This window comes from Moschus berezovskii, chromosome 15 (assembly GCF_049115385.1).
Source record: "Moschus berezovskii isolate FMDL1 chromosome 15, NW_MosBer_1.0, whole genome shotgun sequence".
Classification (NCBI taxonomy): Eukaryota; Metazoa; Chordata; class Mammalia; order Artiodactyla; family Moschidae; genus Moschus; species Moschus berezovskii.
The window spans coordinates 73,500,539-73,523,343 of record NC_142474.1 but is presented as its reverse complement, the minus strand read 5'-3'; the positions used below and the strand labels follow the sequence as shown (position 1 = coordinate 73,523,343).

At 44.2% G+C, this 22,805-nt stretch overlaps 1 protein-coding gene across 6 annotated transcripts in view; it reads right to left on the bottom strand.

The window, feature by feature from the left end:
- Positions 1 to 22,805, bottom strand: part of PRKCQ (protein kinase C theta) — a 155,611-nt gene that overhangs the window by 93,351 nt on the left and 39,455 nt on the right. For 4 of the 6 annotated variants that reach the window (XM_055427121.2, XM_055427130.2, XM_088844201.1 and 1 more), the window contains exon 2: positions 837 to 966. In XM_055427121.2, the coding sequence (XP_055283096.1) occupies positions 837 to 954 (118 nt within the window). In that variant the 5' untranslated portion in view covers positions 955 to 966. Of the gene's footprint in view, positions 1 to 836; positions 967 to 1,140; positions 1,286 to 20,465; positions 20,613 to 22,805 lie in introns of those variants that run through there. The other 2 variants (XM_088844203.1, XM_055427112.2) reach the window with 2 other exon arrangements.

Genomic DNA, 22,805 nt, shown 5'->3' with positions numbered 1-22,805 from the left:
AGGTGGATAAACCTAGATCCTGTTATACAGAGTGAAGTCAGTCAGAAAGAAAAAAAGGAATATCATATATTTGTTTTCGTATCATGTATTTGTTATATGTTATTCCGCATATATATGGAATCCAGAAAAATGATACTGATGAACTTATATTCAGGGCAGGAATAAACCCGCAGATACAGAAAACAGACTTTGGACACAGTAGGGGAAGGAGGGTGGGACAAACTGAGAGGGTGGCGTTGAAACACATACATTACCATATGTAGAACAGATAGCTAGTGGGAAGCTGCCATATAGCACAGGGAGCTCAGCTTGGTGCTCTGAGACAGCCTGGAGGGGTGGGAGGGAGGTCGAGAGGGAGGGGACACATGGATACTTAAGACTGATCCACGCTGTTGAATAGCAGCAGCCAACACAATATTCTAAAGTAAGCATCCTCCAACTAAAATTTTTCAAAGTGCAAGACGATGCAGACTTTATCTATAATCATAGAAAACCATCAGACAACTCTGTACCATGTTCTACTTTAGCTCATTAAAGTAGGTTTTTTTTTTCCTTCGTTAACTCCTCACATAACATCCTCAACTCATTCCTCTTTTCCTTTGTTTATGTGGAAAATGGGACCATGGCCTAGAACATAAGGCAGGCAAACAGGTCTCGCTCAGAGGCCGTTACTAAGCCCATGTGCCTCTGAGGGAGCACTTGGCTTCTCTGGGCATCTTTTCCTGAGCTGGAAAGTCAGGTTGGGTCAGGCGACCTTGAAAATCCCAGAAGGCCTTGCTTCCCAGTTCACTGCAGGGTCTTCCTCTTCCCCCACCCCCCTACCCACTCAAGCTTACCTGATTCAACATACTCTTTGACAAGCACGGCGCAGTAAGGGTTAACCGCCTCACCCTGGCATGACTGGCAGGACCCACAGTCGAAGTTGGACAAACCAATTCGGAGAAACGGTGACATGATGGTCACTCCCTGCCAAGCAACAGAAGACAACAGCTGTTTGAAGACTGTAAAATATATTATTCTGGGTGTTGCATCCCTCTTAACCAGTGCTTTATCTCTGAAAGCCAGAGCCTCAAGTGGCTCAACTATCCATCCAAACAAATGTTTTACTTCCCCTTCTGCATGGTGCATTATTGGGCTCACCCCAAACCGCAGGCTGATGTGCCAGAGAAAGTGGTGTCCTGGACTAAGGTTATTTAACCTTGTCAGTTAGACCTAAGTCCCGCTCCTAATTGAATGGAGTTATATTTAATAGTCGCAGAGAGACGCAAAAGCATTCCAACACTTCATTTCTTCTATTACTCAAGTAGGTACCCAGGAAACAACACAGTAATAAGAAAATGAGTTTATAAACAGTGAGTCTATTTTAGTCACAGCAGTTAAATATGACACTGTGAAATTCTTACATGGGCTATTTGTGTGTGTGATGGAATGGGCTCTGGGCATTCATTTAGCAGCTGATCTGTTTACTTTAGACACACACAGAGATATATATCTGTGTGTGTGTATGTATGTATTTAAAGAGCTTTTGAACAGTATGAACCACTTGAATACCCTAAATCACTGACCACCATAAGATAGCAACTTCATTGTGGAAAGAGAAACAAAGGACTTTGTAAAAGTCCAAGAAGATCTAATAATAACACTTCCAGGGAGATGTTGGTGAAAATCATCTTAGTGTTGGCTACAGAGTCAGGGATTCTAGTCTGATTTTTCATCTTCCGTTCTTTCCTTTGTTTGACCATTTACTTCTACTAAACTTCCCTCCCGTTTTTACCTACTTTTCCATGAGGTAGCTCAACATTCAGAAAACAAAGATCATGGCATCTGGTCCCATCACTTCATGGGAAATAGACGGAAAAACAGTGGAAACAGTGTCAGACTTTGTTTTTTTGGGCTCCAAAATCACTGCAGATGCTGATTGCAGCCATGAAATTAAAAGACGCTTGCTCCTTGGAAGGAAAGTTATGACCAACCTTGATAGTATATTAAAAAGCAGAGACATTACTTTGCCAACCAAGGTCCGTCTAGTCAAGGCAATGGTTTTTCCCGTGGTCATGTATGGATGTGAGAGTTGGACTGTGAAGAAGGCTGATCGCCGAAGAATCGATGCTTTTGAACTGTGGTGTTGGAGAAGACTCTTGAGAGTCCCTTATACTGCAAGGAGATCCAACCAGTCCATTCTAAAGGAGATCAATCCTGGATGTTCATTGGAGGGACTGATGCTAAAGCTCAAACTCCAATACTTTGGCCACCTCATGCGACGAGTTGACTCACTGGAAAAGACTCTGATGCTGGGAAAGGTTGGGGGCGGGAGGAGAAGGGGACGACGGAGAATGAGATGGCTGGATGGCATCACCGACTCTGTGGACATGAGTTTGAGTGTACTCCGGGAGTTGGTGATGGACAGGGAGGCCTGGCGTGCTGTGATTCATGGGGTCGCGGAGAGTCGGACACGACTGAGCGACTGAACTGAACTGAACTGAACTGAAACTTCCCTCCCGTTTTTACCTACTTTTCCATGAGGTTCCATGAATCTGAAACTATTACCTGGTATCAATAATTAGTGATAAATTTACATTATTGCTTCCTGTCTCTTAAGCAGATTTCACCTCATGAATTTTCCAAAACATTCTCAAGGAAGCCAAAGGGAATGTACATTGGCCAAAAAGTTCATTTGGGTTTCTCTGTAAGAGAATTTTTTGACCAACCCAGTATCAAAAAGAAAGCATTGGCCATCTTTCCTATCTTTGTGGAAAAGAACAAACTACTCAGAGCCACAGGCTCCGAGATGCCATAATCAATGACACAACTGGAAATCTCAAACCCACCATCTGAAGCCAGCAGAGCCATCAGAGATTACCAGTCCTCTGGACGTCTGGAATGCTGCTGGTCTTTGTTTGTTTGTTTTTAACCAACAGGGAGACATATCAGGGCCCTTGACAATTGCTATTAATTTCATGGAGATTAAGAGAGTCCCAATTTCCTGCAGTTCAACAGGTTTAAATAAAAGAGACGGTCATAGAATCATCCCGATTTTTCTCATGTTCTTAGCCTCTGAAACACATTCCCATGAATTAGCAGTGAGATGACTTCCAGGTTTGTCTTTAGGGAGCCCCCTTACCCTCTGAGCTTAGAGCTCTTGGGTAGAAGCCTGTCTAAGAAGTGAGAATTTTCCAGAGAAAACTTGATACCCCTGTCCCCCCCACCTCTCCGCCCGGGGTTCCTGGGTCATGTAGATCTTTCAGACAAATTTATATTCTTCCACTGATCAAGCCAATCACCAAGAACTAGCATCATTTATGGGACTATTTACCACATGTGGACTTTTTGAAGATTTCCTCAAAACAAGCTGAAGGTGAGCAATTCATTCGGACTTGAGCCCGGAGGGATCAGTGACTCACGATGTCTGAGTTACAAGCACTCTGACCTTTACTGAAGACGTGTCACTTTGCTATTTCCAGGCTGGGCTCAGAATTAGGCAACAGCGCTCACCGAGCACATGGGAAGATCTGTCTGGGGAACAGACAGAGGGCTGTAGGGTCCGCAGGGGTTCTATCACAGTAAGGAAGTGAGTTGCAGTGAAACCCCCTCCTCCTGCAGGGCTGATGTAGACATCATCCGATGTCCTATCCACGAGCGATCCAGGCTCCTGCGCCAGTCTGCCTGCCCTCTCCTCTCACACATGGGCCTTCTGCCCATCTGCCCAATGCATCCATCTATCTGGTAGCAAAGCCAACGCCTCTCGTTCTGAAGGCCTGGTCCCAGGGACGGCATCTGACATTTTGACATTTAGAAAGCAGAACTGGCATTTGCGTGCTTCACCTCACACATCGTTCAATAAAGCTTCAAGCTCAGCGGTGCCTTTTTTAAGGCAAAAGGTAGCATTTTTTTCCTGAGCTACTCAGAATCTTCTCTCCTTCTGTATTGGCAGTAGGTGATCATGTCCTGGCTATTGTAAATGGTGCTGCTACGATCAGTGGGACCTAGGGTGTCACACAGAATGAAGTCACAGAAACAAATATAATGCATAGATATATGAAATCTAGAAAAATGGTATGTGAAAGAAGTTGCTCAGTCGTGTCTGACTCTGTGACCCCATGGAATTCTCCAGGCCAAAATGCTGGAGTGGGGAGCCACTCCCTTCTCTAGGGGATCTTCCCAACCCAGGGATCAAACCCAGGTCTCCCACACTGCAGGCAGATTCTTTGCCAGCTGAGCCACAAGGGAAGCCCAAGAATACTGGAGTGGCCAGCCTTTCCCTTCTCCAGCACATCTTCCGCACCCAGGAATCGAACCGGGGTCTCATGCATTGCAGGTAGATTCTTTACCAACTGAGCTATCAGGGAAGCCCTAGAAAAATGGTATAGAGAACTAATATATGGATACTAAGGGGGAAGGGAGGGTGGGAGGAACTGGGAGACTGTGATAAACACAGGCTGCTGATACTCTATAAAAATGGATAACCAATGAGAAGCTACTGTGTAGCACAGGGGGCTCTGCTCAGTGCCCTGCGGTGCTCTGAATGCAAAGGAAATCCAAAAGGGAGGGGATACATGTACACGAACAGCTGTTTCATTTTGCTGTACAGCAGAAACTAACACGACATTATAAAGCAACTATTCCCCAATAAAAATTGATTAAAAAAACAGTAACAGGCGATTATCATGAAATGAAGAAAACACACAAAGTTAGTAAAACTCTCCTTACCTGAGGCAAATGCATTTATTGGTTTGATGGATTTTCTCTATTTTAATTAATGGGTTTTGTGTTTTGGTTTATATTCCGTGCTCCGACTGTGTGTAAGAGATTATATCTGAATTTTAATTTAACATTTTATCATGAAGATTGTCCAAGTTACTATGCCATCTTCCTAAGCATCCTTTTAATTCTTGCATGATATCCCATTGAGGGACAGCTCCATTATCTGCTTTATTAAAGTCTTACAGTTACATACTGAGATTGTGTCCAGTTATTCCATAATAGAAATTAGCTGATAAGCACCTTTTACAATTTTTTTTTAAATTTAGGAAGATTGCATCAGACTAGCAAGATTGCATCAGACTAGGTCACTAGAGAACCCCAATATTACTAGATCAAATGATATTACTATTTGTAAGAGATTACTATTTAAAGAAAATAACAAAAAGGGAAAATATCTATAGTAAATGTAACAGAAAATAAGTGACCATCATTCTTATATAATAAGTATACACAGATATGTAGGAAAAAATACCCCAAACCACTACCCATGACCCAACTAAATAAGTGACAATGACACAAAATACAAAAAACCTAGTTGTAACTAGTTTGTAGGAAAATTTCCAGCCTTGTGAGCAATTTAAGAAATGCAAAAACAAAGCAAGATACTATATAATTGCATTTATGTGACATTCTTGAAAAGATAAGCTACATGGGAGAGAAAAATCAGCGGTTAGCGGACAGGATGTGATTATAAAGGAATGGCATGAGCAGGTTAGTGGGGACGGTCTAACTGTTTTATAGCCTGGTTGTGGTGGCAGTCACAGAAATCTAGACGTAAATACACAGAATGATTCACCCAAAATAAATGTCAATTTTCCCACATGGTAATTTAAGAACCAAAATAAAGATATATGCTACTGGCATTTCAAGGCAGAGATTATAAATTCAGAGGTTACATAAAGAATATTTATTAGGAAATGGAGAATTCACATAATAAAATATTGAATTAAAACCTGAAGTAACCAAGAATAGCCTCAATTTACTAAAGGGAGATGGTCAGAGTCTTAAAGAAAAAAAAAGAATATCTTTCACTCTGTAGTATTTAAACAGTCCTGAAATTTTGCATTTTGGTGCAAATAGCTGAAAAAAGTAACATTAGCATTTAACAATGTGTTTTCTTTGAGGTATATTGATATTCAATTCAAACTATAATAATAACATAACTAAAATGCTTAAAATATAAAATAAAACAATAACATTACTTTACCTGGGCAATTAGCAGATATTTTTTGAAGTGCTCTTACCTAACACTGGCAAGGACAACATGCATCAAATGCTATGTTACAAAGCTGTTGTGAGCATAAATTTCCAGTCCTGTTGAACACACACACACACACATGTATGTACATGCATATATGCAAATCTCAAGAGCCAAGAAGATGTGCAATAAGCACATGAAGATGAAATTAACATGAAAGATTTTTGTGGGGTGACTCTGTGCTCAGAGTGGATGGTAAGGGAGAAAGGGGATTCCCCTGGGTTAAAATAGAAAGGAGAATTACTCTTGTACAGAAATACAGGCACTGGAATCTCATCTATCAGGACTGTCCTCTCCCAGTCTCTCTGCGGAGTGTACATTTCATAATCTCTTTACTGCCAATCACAGTGACCTTGCTTTTTACAACAAAGATATGAGAGGGACTGGCCGTGACTTCCCTGGTGGTCCAGTGGTTAAGAACCTGCCTGCCAGTGCAGGGTACACGGGTTCAATCCCTGGTCTGAGAAGACTCCACATGCCGCAAGGCAACTAAGCCCGTGCACCACTGAGCCTGCATGACCTAGAGCCCATGCTCTGCAACAGGAGGGACCACCACAATGAGAAGCCTGTGTGCCACGACTAGAGAGAGCCCACACACTCAATGGAGACCCAGAGCAGCCAAAAATAAAAGGTAAAATTAAATTTAAAAAAAGGGACTGGCCAGCCCAGGCTGTCACACTCTGCAGACTGTTCGTCTGAGGACTCCCCTGGACAGCTCCCAGGGACCCTTGACCTGCCTGGTCTGCAGGGAACTCACTGTCTTGCCTTTGGAATCTGCCTGGTGGCTGGTGCCAGGACTGCCGCCTGGACATCACCTTTTCTCCCATCCACCACAGCCAACTTTCTCTTCTCTTTTCCCACCTCCTCTCCCTCCTTCCCTGGGACCTCCATTCTGCATTATCCCTCATTAGACCCAACGTAGCAGCGTACTGTCTCTCTCCAGCCTTGTCACCTCTCACTTCTAGTCGGATCTCCACACTGCAGCCCCGAGGACCTTCCTTAAGATCACGCAGAGCTCCCGCCGCTTCTCCCACGTGTCATACTGCTTGGTGGCTCTAGGCGCTTCACAATACCACCCCTCTCCCTGGACCGCTTTCCTAGTCCCGTGTGGCCTCCACCTGCCCCTCCCCCACTTCCTCATCATCCAACTTCCTGCTCAGTCTCTACCTCCTCTGCAAAGCCCTTCTTCCCTCACCTCCATCACCCCGCCCCCCTCACATCTTGGTGGAATTTACTCAGCCTCCCGTGGTCCCTGGGTACCCTGCGAGACACACCTGTCATACAGTTCGCCTCTCCTCTGCCATTTCAAAAGTCTGAGTGGTGCCTATCCTGTAACTCCCATTCTCTTTGTCTTCAGCTCTCAGCCTCCAAATCTGGGGGACACAGAAGGGCCCCACCAGGATTTCTCCAACATAATGCTTAGACAGGGTGGGGCATACTTATATCCTCAGAAGAGGGGTGGGACTCAATCTACGGAAGTCCCTATTGTTTAATGCAGTATATCTAGTAAAAGCCTTCCAGAGAGAGTGCATGCGGGTGTCTTCCTTAACAGACCCTAGCTGTGATAAAGGGTTTCCTCTATTGCCACGTTCCTTTGGGGAATGCGGGGTTGGGGAGGAGACCAGTGCTTACATAGTCATATTGCCCCATGATGCTTTATTTGATTGATTTGTTCACATTTGTCTTCCCAAACAAGACTTCAGGCTCTGAGGGCAGAGACCAGGTCTTAACTAATCATCTACATACCTCTGAGGATTAATCCCTCTCTCTGATACTGAGCAGATGCTCACTGCCTTCTTGCTAAGGAACTTAATTTTCCAAAGCAACATTTTACATCCCCTCTTAATCTTCATGCATTTCTTTTACCTGCAAGGGTATTCTGTGGTCTGATTATGTGGCAGCCAGTTACAGAGGAAATCAATACAAAGGAAATGTGCCAGGAGTTGTTACAGGCAGAGAATCAATGCCATTATGAGCTCAACGGCAGGAGTTATTTAACTTCTCTGTCTTCTCGTTTGGAAAATGGTGATAATGTTGTTACTTGTTTCAAAGGGTGCAGAGGATGAAATCAGAAAACACAGGGAGGCATTGAGAGCAGGGCTGGCACACAGTCAATTCTCAAAAAAAGTTATTATTATTGCAACTCTGATATATTTCCTAGGGTACTTTATGAGCATTATTAGTGTGAACCAGAAAAGGGTAGAAAGTGAACGGAAATGGTCTTTTAGGAGCGTTATCTGGGCTGAATTATGTGACCTTCTGCACTCTGCCACTGAGCTCTCATAAAGCCCTTCAGGTATCTCTTCTAAAGCACTTATTTTCCCCTAATGGAGTAATCATGATGCCAGCACTCATCATGATGAACTAGCAGTGTGTCCATCCAGCCTTCTGCACTTTAGCTAGCCCAGCTGTGAAATATCGTCCTAACACGTACTTTAAACTTGTGGAGGATACTTACTCTTACAGCTCAATGTTTTCCCCTTTAACTAGGATCTCATTCCTCTTGGGCAGGTAGATGGGCAAGTTTCACTGCTCAGAGGTGTGCTTGAGGTCATATGCCGTTAAATACCAAATGGAGAATTCTGGTCTTTTGACTGCCTGGTGCGCCTGACCTACTTACCTAGACTGACTCAGCCGCCACAATTCAAACCCACCAAATACTTTCATGGTGACCTGAAGGATTGCCACCATATAACGAAAGCAGCTGGGGGGAAAGTCCATGGAATAGGAAGCAGGAGAAGTTCTCTAAATGCTCGTCAGCAAAAACATGTCGAGACTTCACTTCCTCTGCAGCAAGTCAAGTAAGAATGAGCACACTTCTTTATTTTACAAAAATCTGGACACCAGTTGTATTGCTATAATTTAGCTGGAGGGGCCTTAAGGACAGAGGGAGAGTCTCACAGAAACACCAAAACCTTAACATGTATCAACAGAAGAGAAAACACAAGCGAATCAATAGTAAGCTTGAGAATGAGAAAAAAATTCTGTGGGTTCCCAATCCATCAGCTCAGCTGAAATTTGGTAAATGTCAGGCAAATTCTGGCAAATGAAGATACGCCTACTGCTCTCACATTTCTTTATGTTCTGAGCAAACAGAACACATCCCTTCTCCTGCCAAAAAATGTAGAAATAAAGCAAATACTGAAATTTAGGGAAAAGCACCTATGTGGCATTATTACTATTCTGACACTAGTTTGAATGTGTGACATAGACAGACAGCCCCATGAAAGCCCAGCTCTGACCAAACTGCACGAATACTCAATTGTCTCTGTCCAACTGACTCAGCCTGTTTTCTGAACACACCCCAACGATCTGTCTCATTGGCTCTGTTTGTACCTCCCTTCCATGTACGTGCTCCATCACCTGCACTCAGGCACATCCTTCAACCTTTCTCCTCTTCCAAGGACCTCACCTCTGCCCTACCTCATCCAGAGATCCCTTCCTGTTTCCCACAAGAAGAGGAGTGATTTACCCAAAGGATGAACTACAGGAATAACCGATGCTTGCCCAGTCCAGCTCCCTCCTCTCTTTTCAGAGATCTGCCAATTTTCAGAGACTGTGTTTCTCGACTCTTCTCTGCTGTGCCATAAGCAGGGCAGGGCTATCCTGCCAGTCCTGGGAGGCCAGCTCGTCCAGCACTGCCTCTGACCCTGTGAACAACCACCAACCTATTTGCTTGGGTGCTTTGGCCATAACTACCAATGCCTTTTACCACTCATCAAGTTGATTTTTTTTTTCCTTCTCCATCTCTCATTCTTCTGTTCTATTTGGTACAAGCACATGCATAGCCTCAAGGGTTATTTATTGGGTCTTCTACAATTCACAAAATTTTGAGAAAAGCTTTCCACAGCTTGTGTTATTCAACCTTCTTACCAAGCCCACAAGGTAGGTATAATTAGCTCCATTATACAGATTAGAAAGCTGAGGCCTGAGTGGGTAAGCTGAAGGTCAGATAGTTTGTGAGCAACAGAACTTGGATTCCAGCTTTGCTTGCTCAGTGCCTCCACCCAAATTAGTCAACGATTCCTTGTTAGAAAACCACTTCAAGGTTAGGTCAGGGAGGAAGTGAAAGCCTGGAGAGTTCCCCATAGATTGTTTCCATCTGCTCAACCAGCCCCTAATTAGAAAGGACCCACAACAGCTGTCAGACAGGCCTTCCCAGCAGCCTCCTGGCTGCCTACTTGCTCAGTTACCTTGGCTACTAACTTGACATTTCTTTTTGTCAGAACCTGTGGTTTAATGATCTGTACTTCTACTCCTTGGCTATAACTTGAAGAGTTAAAGGGTGGGTAATGTGGTGCTAGCAGTAAAGAACCCACCTGCCAATGCAGGAAATGCAAGAGATGTGGGTTTGATCCCTGGGTCAGGAAGATCCCCTGAAGGAGGGCATGGCAACCCATTCCAGGATTCTTGCCTAGAGAATCCCATGGACAGAGGAGCCTGGTGGTCTACAGTCTGTAGGATAGCAAAAAGTCAAACACGTCTGCAGCAACTTAGCACGCACACAAACAAGATAAACGAGTTGAAGTTTCTTGTCAGAACTTAAGCTGTCTTTTGGAAGTGAGGTCAAAGCTGCTGACCTGGGTGATTTTCTCATGGGGTCACAAGGGTGTACTGTCCACCTCTGCGTCTTCTCCATTCCTGCTGTTACTGGTGGCTGGCTGGTACCGGTTATGATTCCTGGAGCCAGAGTCCAGAGCAACACTCTCTGCTTTGTATAAAGTCGGTCTCCTCGGCATTCTTTCCTATCCATTGTAGGGTGACCACTTACTGAGCCCAAAGATGCTGCCTCATATAGAAAGCAGATTTAAGGATGGGTCTGTTTATTTATGTCAAATTTTCCTCTTAAAAGACACTCTTGGGACTTCCCAAGTGGTCCAATGATTAAGACTGCTTCTACTGCAAGGGGCGCGGGTTCAGTTACTGGTCAGGGAGCTAAGATCCTGCATATTGCGTGGTGCAGCCCCAAATTTAAAAAAGAACAAAGACACTTCACCACGCAGAGAAAGGTAATGATGTGAGGTGACGAATATGTGAATTGACTGCGGTGATTATTTCACCGTATCAAGTTTAATCAAGTCATACATCTTAAATATGTATCCAGTTTTTAGTTGTCAATTATACCTCAATAAAGCTGGAGGAAGAGAGATGAGTTTCTCAGTGATTCTACCATCTTATCAACCCAGCAGCTCTAATGACACACACAGAATGCTTTGGGATCTTTCCAGCGCACCAGAGGAAGAGTTCTTCTGCCTGTCGGATGCTCAAGCAGGAAAAACATCCCACCTGAATGTAGGACATCCAGTCAGAGCCAGGCCCCAGGGCTTGGTCAACGGACATCTCGACTGAGACGGTCAAGGTGAAGCCCCTGGCCACACTGTCCCTTTTCCTTGACATGACTGTGTGCCAGGAGGGAGGAGGGGATGCAGGTAGGAGCCCACAGGTGTGTCAACAAGACGGCCATGGTATAAACTCCAGCTTCCCTCAACCACATAGTCTTACACAAGGGACCTGGTCTCTCTCTGTGTGCCAACGTTTCCATTTCTGCAACATGGAGAAAATAGCAGACTTGCTTCACAGAGTTGTCATGACGATTAAATGAATTAACCATTAAATGAAATGCTTACAACAACGGCAGAAAAGGTGGCTATTATATCACATAGAACTTTCCCAAAGCATCCTCGGCAATTCTCCCTGATGAAATCAGTGACTGAAGATAACTCACTCGGTGGATTATCTGACCTGGCCTAGAACTCACCTAAACTACTGGCCGCTTTTTTGTTGCCATCAATATTTGCAAACCTGCCTACTAGGTATAAAGCTCTGTGCTGGATAGAAATACATACCAGGGTCTAAATGAGTCTTGGGACCTCAGCATGGGGTAGCCCACTCCTGCCTAGAAGGGATTAGAGAAGGGACTGGACTCCACTTTCTCTCCTTTCATCCTGTGAGTAAAATGACGTGGCTGGTTAATGCAGACTCAGCATCAAGAGACAAAACAAGAGATGGGAAAGTGGGCTGTCGCTCCTGTGTATGGCAGCAGCAAAACACCCATCTGCCCAGTGGTGCTCAAACACCACACCCCACTTCCTTCCCCGGGTGTGTGACAATTTTCAAAGAAAATACAGTACTCGTTAGCATCACCACAGCAGGCGGAAACAGCGATGTTCAGCCCAAAGATAAACTAGCAGTTCTGTAAAGAATAACCTACCCAGAGCCCTGCATGCGCCGGCAGGACAGGCAGTGCTGGGGGAGTAACTGCTGCAGACCAGGAGACAGGATGGCCGAGGGCGGGACCAGGAGGAGGAGGCAGGGTGGGGCTCTGATGATAGAGGGTGGGAGCCACCCACCCCTTCTTGTGGCCCACAAATGTCCCCACCTTAGAAATGACAGGGTTGTAGAAGCATGTTTGTGATCAGAGCTTAGACTCCACGGAAACCGAAATCAGATACTCTTTAGGTGACGAGACAAGCCCATGATCCGCCCGTTCATCTGTTGATTCAGAATGAAGTCAAGATTCTGACACTAAGCACCCTTCTGTCACTGTCCTGGCTTAGGACGTGTGCCCCTGGTTTTCCTTTCTGCGACCTCTCAGATTTACTGTGGGTTAAATAGCCCCATATGGGGTCTGTATTCTCAATTTTAAAACCACAGAGCACTCTGATTCTCAGAACACACTAGTTGACTGGGTGGGACCATCTGTATTCTTGGCCACAACTGCAGGGGACACCCACTACCTGGGAGATGGGAACCCCCGAGCCCCACGGTTCTCAAAGTGGGATCCTGGAAGACCCTCAGCATCCAAACCAGCAAGGGGGCGGGGCAGGCTTCAGAAATGCAAACCCTCCATCCCCGCCTGGACTCGCGGAACTAGAAATCTGGGGAGTGGGTTCCTCCACGAAGCCCTCCACTGACCCGCTGCACATTTAGCCTCTGGAAGCACCAGGCTGGAGCAGAGGCCTCCAGGCCAGGCTGTGTCTTTCTCATCTCTATTTGCTTGGTGTCCAGCACAGCGATTCTAAATCAACGATTCTCAATCAGGGGACATTCGGCAATGTCTGGGGACACTGTTGGTTGTCACACATGGTTGGAGAGGGCGGGACTGGCAACTGGTAGGTTGAGGCCAGAGATACTGCAGACAAACCTACAATACATAGGACAGCTGCCCACAACAGACACATCAGTGGTGCTGAGGCTGAAAAGCTCTGTTCTACATATTAAATGTGTTAAATGTGGAGATGCCAAGAGACTCCTCTCTCTCCATTCCTCCCTGCCTTTTATCCCTTCCTCGGGTTGAGTGGATTCTAGCCCCACAACAAGAAGAGACTATGACGACTTGGGAGAACGGGTCCCTCTCTCTCCCACACCACCTCATCTGCAGCCACCAGTAACACAGTAACTGGCACGTAATACAACGCACTACAAGCGTTTCAACTCCATAAGTGGATAACATCGGCCATGAATGAGGATGAATCAATCTGTAAACAAATCAGAGGATCTGTCCATCTTTTTTTTTCTTTCTGAGAGCTGAAAGGACTCTTAGTGATCAAGCAGTCCATCCACTCCTATGAAAGATGAGGAAATTCAGTCTCCGAAAAATTAAGGCAAGAGCTCAAATCTACCTGATTAGTGGAAGAAGTGTTACTAGGGTCCAGGTCTCCTGCTGCTAAGTCACTTCAGTCGTGTCCGACTCTGTGTGACCCCATAGACAGAAGCCCACCAGGCTCCCCCGTCCCTGGGATTCTCCAGGCAAGAACACTGGAGTGGGTTGCCATTTCCTTCTCCAATGTGTGAAAGTGAAAAGGGAAAGTGAAATCGCTCAGTCGTGTCCGACCCTTAGCGACCCCACAGACTGCAGCCCACCAGGCTCCTCCATCCATGGGATTTTCTAGGCAAGAGTACTGGAGTGGCTTGCCAGTGCCTTCTCCGCCAGGTCTCCTAGATCATTATTTATTCATCTTTCCACTGTGCTTTTATTGCAGATATCACTCTAAGAAAAATGGATTTGAACAAGTGATTGGAGTTTCTCCTGCACAAAACATTATTACTACTTACACAGAAAGACTGTTCACACCACCAAATGCCAGACCCAAAGCCTTAATATTTGGAATGTATCCTGATTTTGCTGATTTTGGATAGTGTAGCAGCTTCACGTGCAGTAGCCAAGCATTCAGTTAGCGAGTGAACCTGGCTAACTGCTCATTATTCATGTTCCAAAGTCAGGAGTGGGGATGGGGCTTTCCTGTATTCATCATAAACAAAGAAAATAGGAAGAGATTAAAGGCTTTGTTTCTTTGAAGAAAAAGCAGCTCTTGATTATGGGACAGAGTTCTTTCAAATGCCAAGCTCTGACTTTCCTTGGTGAGTCTTCAGTGAGCTATCAAGATTATTTTGTGATCAGAGCTATTGTGAGAAATGCATTTCAGCCTATTCTTATAGACAAGAATCTTAAGAGAACAGCACAGCAGTTCATGATTATCATTGTTCTTAAGAGCATAAGGCAGGTGGAGTGAATAAGTATCTTCATTTTGACAAAGAATCCACTACAAATTAGTGGCAAATAATATGCATAGAGCACTGATAGCTTATTCAGAGCTTTTTAAAGATGAGGTTAAGAGAGAGGTTGCTGGTCTTGAAAGATACTGGAAACTATTTTCATTTTTTTTTTTTAAATTGGCCCTTCATCTCAGTTTGAGAAGCATTGCTCTCTGGTACCTATTCGTAACACAAAACTTGGGAAAATGCAATCTCCTTTAGTATTCTATTTATCTTTTTTGTATTCCCCCTTTGAATATAAGCTCTACGATTTTAGGAGTAATGTCTAGTTTTTGTTTTTAATAGCCTTCAGTTTTGTTTTTTTTTTTTTAAAGCAGTCTTATATTCACAGCAAAATTCAGCAGAGAGGACAGAGATTTCCAAATACCCACTGCCCGCCCTGTGCACAGCCTCCCGCATGACCAACACCCCCACCTAGATGGTACATTTGTTATTTACGTGGGTATGCCACACCCAGAGTCCTGAGTTTACATGAAGGTTCACTCTAGGTGCTACCATGCTATGCGTTTGGACAAATACATAATGACATATATAATAACATGGATACATGTCAGATATGAATGACAGACACAAGTCTGTCATTCTTGTATCAGACTAAATGGTTTCCCTGTTCTAAAGAGCCTGTGCTCCACCCATTCGTCCTCCCCCTCCAGCCCTGACAGATATTATAATAAAGATGTAGTAATAGAAACAGCATGGTGCTGGGAGCAGAAGAGTTGGGCAGATCACCAGAATGAAACAGAATGTCTTGAAATAGGTCCATATACTTACGAAGGCATGTGTACAATGATGGCAGAAAAATCTGGGGAAAAGGAAAGATTGTTTAATAAATGGGCTGTGCACCTCAGCTAAACCTTCGTGAAAACTGACATCAAAATAAAATTCAGATAGACTGATGACATTAATGTAGAAATAAAGACCTCTAAAACTACTAAAGGTACTAGATATGTAGATTAATGATTATATCCTTTTAGAACTAGGAAGGATTCTCAAATATTATATCACAGACAAGCTTCATACAGAAACACACTTCTATCCTGCTTTAGCTAAAAAGGTACAGGTGTTAAACATTAAAGACAAATCACAACATGGAGACATGATTATAAAATATGTAGTGAAATATTTGACAAATACGTGAAAGCTCTTAAATATCAATAAAAGGTCAAACTTAATAATTAAATACTATTTGCCCAATTAAAAAACAGGCAAAGGCGAAGAGCATACATTTTACAAAATGATTATAAAGGCAAAAGAAAATCATGAAAAAAGTTCAATTTCACTAGAAAGTAGAGAAATGTAAATTAGTCAGTTCCATAATAAACCTTTCTCTGCAATTCCAAAATAAAAAAGCTCTGGAAATAGGAAAAATTGCTTCTACAGTGAAAACTAATTTTTTTCTTCCTTACAGTAAAATTTTAATCATTGAATATAGGAGAAAAGAAAATATAAAATCATCAATTTGCCAACCTAGTGCAAACTAATTTTGTAGCAAAATCTGATGTGGACTGCTCATGGTCTATTTAATCCCGCTGAACATAACTGTTAATATCTTATCCTCCCCCCCCGCCACACACAAAGCCTACTGGGAATATTTTGTACCGCTGCTGCTGCTGTTAAGTCACTTCAGTCGTGTCCGACTCTGTGTGACCCCATAGACTGAAGCCCACCAGGCTTCCCCTTCCCTGGGATTCTCCAGGCAAGAACAACTAAACAGTTATAATTTATTACCTTTAAAAAATACAAATTGTAAAACAGATTTAGCTGTAATAGTATGGGTAAGGGACCTGTACAATCTTCACGGAAGAAAATATATATTAAATGACTGAAATAATAAAGCAAGTATATGAAGGTATATAAACAAGAATGCCCATTGCAGCATGGCCTACTAAAACTGGGAACAGCCTCACTGTCAAAAAAATAAGCTATTATTTAAATATATTATGACAAATAAATACAGTGGAATAATTTACAACCAGTAGACTGCTATTCACTCAATTTACAGGCTATAATTAAAATAGAGATATGCTAACCTTAGTGTAGAAGTATAGACTCCCATTTAAAAAAATTAATTTGCATGCATAAATTTTAATGGGAAAAACTTTGGACCAAAGCACACTCTCTGGGTGGATTGAATTTTAGGTGATTCTATACGGTTATTTTTGAGAGGTTTACAATACTAATTTTAAAAAATGATCCTGTGTAACAAAAAGGGGAAGATGCTTTTCATAAATCAACTCATTTTTGACACCTAACAATTTTGTGCCATAGGATGGACAGTTCCCATCATAGAGAAGGGAGAACCGGAGAAGTGCAGACAACTTTTATCAAGGCTGTAGAATGTGTGAGTGACAGGGTCTAAGCCCTCTGATTCCAAATCCAGTTTCTTTCCACTGCAAGACCAGTGGACACCCAGCAACAGGGTACCACCTGGCACCCCTTCAGATCCTGAGCTTCAACAATAGTTGGGATTTTAACAAGTCACTCTGTTATTACCAACTCACTGGGAGGTTTGCATGCAGAAAGTGCTGGGGGGGCGGTTCTTAGACACCGAAGCCTTTTGATTTCAAGAACCCTCCAATCCTTATCAGAGGAAATTCCCGATTTAGGAAACAGCAGCGGTCCACGACTTCATTAATAGGTAGTTTTGTTGTTCAGTTGCTCGGTCATATTGCGACCCCATGACTCATTGCAACCCCATGGACTGCAGCACACCAGGCTTCCCTGTCCTTCACTATCTGAGTTTGCTCAAACTCATGTCATTGAGTCAATGATGCCATCCAATCATCTCATCCTCTGTCATCCTCTTTTCCTCATAGGTAGTTTATTTAGGTCAGCATATATTATTTTTCCATAGAAATGTTACTCATGATGTTGAGTGGACACATGCACGTTTGAAAGTACTGAACGGTACTATGAAACCACCTTCAATGGATTTGAAACAGGTTTCCTAGGAATTGCCCCCTGAAGTCCCATTTGGGGTTTCAGGAACACACCCCAGGACCAAGGACTCAGAGACCCCTCTTCCTACGGAGTAGTGGCATCGGATCAATTCCTCTTCCAGCTCCAGGTCACTTGCAGGGCTCCCATGGCCAAGGCTGTGAGAAGTAAGACCTGGGGGGAAGGGCTCTGGGGAGGTGGGCAGGAGTGGGGTAGCCGCACCCACAGGCGATGCTGAGCATGGAGAGCAGGGGTGAAGCAGGAAAACGAGACAGATGGCAACAGAAGGCACTGGGGGATGGAGATGCAGGTGCCGCTGGAGAGCGATGCCAGGGAAGGTGAACCAGGAGAAACAGGAGGATGAAGGGAAGGCAGGAAGCAAGCAACTGGTGGTCTCCCCCAGAGGGCCTCTGAAGGTGGGGGCAGCCTACGGCACCACCTCACCACCTGCACAGTTTCTTGCAGTTGGATGTGGTCAAGAGCCAGTGAGCTTAACTGACGAACAGCTTCCAGGTTGGGCCCACCCGCCTCCTGCCCCTGGCCAGAACCACGTTGACGATGCCTTCGATCACCTGAGCCTGGAGGCTCCGGTGGGAGAGGACTGGAGCCCTGTGACAGCAGGCAGACCCATAGACGACCAGACTCCACACTTCATGAGATGAGTAAGAAATGAATGAGTAACTGATGAGGGTTTCCTGAATGATACGAGGACTGTCCTAATAACAAAAGAAAACTGTCTTATTCTGCTCTAAAAACTTCTCCTCCCCCCCTTCCTGCCCCCACTCCCAACATGGACCAGTCAAGTCTCCCTGTCCTGCTAGCAAAAAAGAGGATGTTGACAATGGTAACCAAATTGTGCATCTGGCCTCAATGTCCTGCGCTCAGCCCACACGTGATAGGCAAAACACACCAGAACCGTCCTCTGGAAACACATTTTCCTGAAAATCAGATGTGTTTGTCTGGGTAACAAGTCAACAAAGTCTGGGAGAGAAAGCAGAAGGAATACACAGAAGAACTATGCAAAAAAGGTCTTCATGACCCAGATAATCATGATGGTGTGATCACTCACCTAGAGCCAGACATCTTGGAATGTGAAGTTAAGTGGGCCTTAGGAAGCATGACTACGAACAAAGCTAGTGGAGGTGATGGAATTCCATTTGAGCTATTTCAAATCCTAAATGATGATGCTGTGAAAGTGCTACACTCAATATGCCAGCAAATTTGAAAAATTCAGCAGTGGCCACAGGACTGGAAAAGGTCAGTTTTCATCTCAATCCCAAAGAAAGGCAATGCCAAAGAATGCTCAAACTACTGCACAATTGCACTCAGCTCACACGCTAGTAAAGCAATGCTCAAAATTCTCCAAGCCAGGCTTCAACAGTACATGAACTGTGAACTTTCACATGTTCAAGCTGGATTTAGAAAAGGCAGAGGAACCAGAGATCAAATTGCCAACATCCGTTGGATCATTGAAAAAGCAAGAGAATTCCAGAAAAACATCTATTTCTGCTTTACTTGACTATGCCAAAGCCTTTGACTGTGTGGATCACCACAAACTGTGGAAAATTCTGACCTGCCTCCTGAGAAATCTGTATGCAGGTCAAGAAGCAACATTTAGAACTGTACATGGAACAACAGACTGATTCCAAATCAGGAAAGGAGTACGTCAAGGCTGTATATTGTCACCCTGCATATTTAACTTATATGCAGAGTACATCATGCTAAAAGGCAGGGCAGATGAAGCACAAGCTGGAATCAAGATTGCCAGGAGAAATATCAATAACCTCATATACGCAGCTGACACCACCCTCATGGCAGAAAGTGAAGAGGAACTAAAGAGCCTCTTGACGAAAGTGAAAAAATTGGCTTAAGACTCAACATTCAAAAAACTAAGATCATGGCATCCGGTCCCATCATTTCATGTCAAATAGATGGGGAAACAATGGAAACAGTGAGAGATTTTATTTTGGGGGGCTCCCAAATCACTGCAGATGGTGACTGCAGCCATGAAATTAAAAGAAGCTTGGTCCCTGGAAGAAAAGCTATGACCAACCTAGACAGCATACTAAAAAGCAGACATTACTTTGCCGACAAAGGTCCATCTAGTCAAAGCTACGGTTTTTCCAGTAGTCATGTATGGATATGAGAGTTAAAGAAAAGCTGAGCACCGAAGAATTGATGCTTTTGAACTGGGGAGTTGGAGAGGACTCTTGAGAGTCTCTTGGACTGCGAGGAGACCCAACCAGTCCATTCTAGAGGAGATCAATCCTGGGTGTTCATTGGAAGGACTGATGTTAAAGCTGAAACTCCAATACTTTGGCCACCTGATGCGAAGAGTTGACTCATTTGAAAAGACCCTGATGCTGGGAAAGATTGAAGGCAGAGGAGAAGGGGACAACAGAGGGTGAAATGGTTGGATGGCATCACTGACTCGATGGACAGGAGTTTCAGCAAACTCTGGGAGTTGGTGAAGGAAAGGGAAGCCTGGTGTGCTGCAGTCCATGGGGTCGCAAAGAGTTGGACACAACCGAGCAACTGAATTGTAATTGAATTGGGTGAGTTATGTTGACACCTTTGTCAAGAACCCTTTGGGGGGACTTCTCTGGTAGTCCAGCAGATTAGACTCCTTCCTTCCTACTGCAGGGGGCCCAGGTTCAACCCCTGATCAGGGAACTAGATGCCACCTGCTGCAACTAAATTCATGTGCCACAATTAAAGATCCCCAATGCCACAATTTAGACCCAGTGCAGCCAAATAAATAAGTAAACATTAATTTTTTTTTAATCCAGTGCTTTAAAAAAATAACAAATTGGGTTTCCACTGGGTTCTCTGCAGCTGGTCTTTATTGAAGACACGCAATTATTAAAAGGTACTATTCATCCCATTCTTCTCGAGGGCTCTTAAAAGATACTTGTACCTCAGTTGCTCCCCACAGTGAAGCTACCCTTCTTGCCTTTGCAGACTCGGGTCAGGGAAGGCTGGAGGAACACAGCCTCTTTCTGGTCTCTCGTCCACAGTGCCACCCCTCCTTGCACTTCCTCCTCTGGGCCCTCTGCCATTCAGGACTTTCTTGCTGGTGATGGAACAGGACATCTGGCCTCTGGGCAAAGAGGAAGGAAGAGAAGAAGGAGAGGGTTTGGTTTCCCCACCACACCTCTCTTGGGGAGGAACGTACACATTGCCTCCAGGAGCACAGCGGATGGACCACAGCTCCACCAGCCTCCCCTGGGCTCTGCCTTCAGTTCCTGCCTGAATGACCCCTCGTCTCGCCCTGGTGCTAACACTCTGAAACGAGAGATGCTTCTCTAGGGTGACGGTCCACTGTGCTACACACCAGCATCCAAACTCTGGGGCTGCCATGACTGGGGCCCTGGGATGGATGACTTTGGGGCTACAGGAAATGGACATGCAAGCCTAGCCCAACCTGTTTCTACTGATTTCTTGCTGGGCTTTTGGTAAATTAAGGAAGCCAGGCTGGATCTGATCGGAGATAGAAGCATTCTAACAGGAATTACCTCTTAGCAGAGAGAGAAGAAACATCTTATAAGAGCTGCTCCATTAGGAAATATTAAACTAAGTTTTGAGCTTCCTGTTGCCAATTACAAATTGGCCCATTGGCTTCCCTGTGGCCCAGTGGTAAAAGAATCCACCTGCTGACACAGGAGACACAGGTTCCAATCCCCGGGTTGGGATGATCCCCTGGAGGAAGACATGGCAATCCAGTCCAGTATTCTTGTCTGAAATGGATTTTTCAGGCAAGAGGATCTTGGCAGGCTACAGTCCATGGGGTTGCAAAGAGCTGGGCACGACTGAGCAACCAAACACAGCAACATCCACCTCTGCTGCTGCTGCTGTGTCACTTCAGTCTACAAGGATTAAATCATGCTGTTGCAGCTGCTGATTTTCAACACCCCCTGAAAAGAGTAGAATGGAGAGCAACAATGAGACACTGTGCTCGGGGGAAAACTAGCAGGAGAGGTCTTCAGACAGCTAGACATTTTCAGGAGCTGAGTTTTTAAGACTATCTTGTCTCTCCTCAGATTAGAAAAGCACTAAAATCCTTCATGGTGATAACTGCTCCTCGTGACTAGCAGAAACCTGCAAAAAATATATAGTTGACTGCATGTATTCCTCTTTCACCAAAATCACATTTATACTGACCTTCCCCCGCCTCTCTAGAGCAGTTTCACAGAGCTATATGAGATGCTGTCTCCCAGGCTACAGTCCTCATTTTGTTCCAAATAAAAATTGACTCGCAACTCTCAGGTTGTGCAATTTTTCAAAAATCAACACTGTCCACAGTTAGCAAGACTGGGTTTGAAGAGCACAAGAAGTGGTTCCTTCTGCTTTCAGAAAAATCTGGGTGGCACTAAAACAGCTAGGAATGTCCTTGCTTAGTTAGCAGTGATGTCATGGTGATGCTGCTGAGTTGACATGGTCCAAAAATACAGTTTTCTCCCCACCACTATGCAAAGTCTGAGTTGGAGTCAGGTTCAGATTCTCCTAGTTCAGGTTCTAAGTTGCCGACTTTTAACTATTTCCAAATGACTTGAAAGGTAAGTTTTTGTTCAGTCACCAAGTCGTGTCTGACTCTTCGTGACCGCATGGACTGCAGCACACCAGGCTTCCCTGTCCCTCACCATCTCCCAGAGTTTGCCCAAGTTCATGTCCATTGAATCAGTGATGCCATCCAACCATCTCGTCCTCTGTTGCCTTCTTCTCCTCTGCCTTCAAGGGAAGTACTTTTAGGTTATTTTTAATATTTTCAATTACTAAAGTGACATGACTAAGTATCAAGCTATCGTCCTCTGGTACTGGGGAAGAAATATTAGTGAATTTAATCATTAAAGCCCCAGTTACCTTTCTGTTGATCCAAATTATTTTGTTCTACTATAACTTCAGGACTCATCAGTGAATGAAAGTAACATATATTAGAACTTGGAGGACGTTGAGTTTTCCAAATTTATATACATTGACTCTTCTAAGTCTTCACTAAGGTCATTTATTTCTACAAATACTGTTGACTAGGACACAAGACTTCTATGACCTGCCACTTAAGGTGCTTCTTTCTTAAATTTGAAATTGCTGTTCCTATCTTTAACAGGAATGTTATGAGACATCCTGTTAATATTTTACTGACATAAAAGTGTTCCCTCACTTTCTGAGTATTTCACCTGCCTGGTAACTCTATAAAAATGGAATCAGGTGAGTTTGGCATGAAGTTTAGTAAGTTTATGCCAAGTCCTTCTGATCACCACTTTTTTTAAACAATTAAACAGAAAATGTCCTGCTT